Below are 835 nucleotides of genomic sequence, written 5' to 3' on the forward strand. Positions count from 1 at the left end.
ATCTGTAGTAATTTAACTTTGCATATCCTCACGTTTCAGAGTACTCATTCTTCTGACACACCATCATATAGTTGCAAACCTATATGCTTTTTTTCTTCTGCAGATCACAAAAGACAACATTTAAGAATGTTGTATCCCAAACAATATTGAAATGCACTGACTGCCCTTTTTAAACTTCACTATGCTCCACACAATTAAATAAATGCATAAAGGATTCTAGCAACGCAAGTAGACAAGAAATTAATTTTATGGGAGACCTAACCAGTCCGAGGTCAGTGGGTAAAAACAACAACAAAAAAAACAGACAGAAATCCAAAAATCTCAATTTTATTGAGCTGAGAGCAAACACACAGCTGATTAAGTGGGGTGACAGCAATTATGCATCTGCAATGGTGACCTCCACCTCAACACCAGGCTCAATGCTGATGCTGGTGATCTGCTTGACGATCTCAGATGGACTGTGAAGATCAATGAGGCGCTTGTGAATCCGCATCTGGAATCTGTCCCAGGTCTTGGAACCTTCACCACATGGCGTCTTGCGAGTAGTGATACGAAGAGTCTTATTGACAGGGAGAGAGAATAAGAAAAAATAACCAAATTTAGAATGACAGCCTGATAAGCGTCTTAAAAACTGGGACCACCTCTTGGCAAACATCTGTCTGTGAATGATACGAGTATTTAATTGATGTCCTTTGAAACTTCCATTAGCTTAGATATGAGATCAAGACAAAAATCAAAACTGGTACTCACCTTGGTGGGCATACGCACAGGACCCTTCACCTTCAGACTCTTCTCCTTGGCACCTCGGATCAAATCGGCACACACTATATAGAGA

At 40.4% G+C, this 835-nt stretch overlaps 1 protein-coding gene across 1 annotated transcript; it reads right to left on the minus strand.

Moving 5' to 3' along the window:
- Positions 1 to 311: 311 nt before the first annotated feature.
- LOC107579695 (40S ribosomal protein S20-like) lies at positions 312 to 831 on the minus strand (the record flags this gene model as incomplete). Its single annotated transcript, XM_016265493.1, has 2 exons — positions 312 to 559; positions 751 to 831. Coding segments are annotated over 2 exons (264 nt in total), but the record flags the coding sequence as incomplete, so codon positions are not given.
- Positions 832 to 835: the final 4 nt, after the last annotated feature.

This window comes from Sinocyclocheilus grahami, unplaced genomic scaffold, assembly GCF_001515645.1.
Source record: "Sinocyclocheilus grahami isolate Dianchi unplaced genomic scaffold, SAMN03320097.WGS_v1.1 scaffold19270.1, whole genome shotgun sequence".
In the NCBI taxonomy this organism is placed as follows: domain Eukaryota; kingdom Metazoa; phylum Chordata; class Actinopteri; order Cypriniformes; family Cyprinidae; genus Sinocyclocheilus; species Sinocyclocheilus grahami.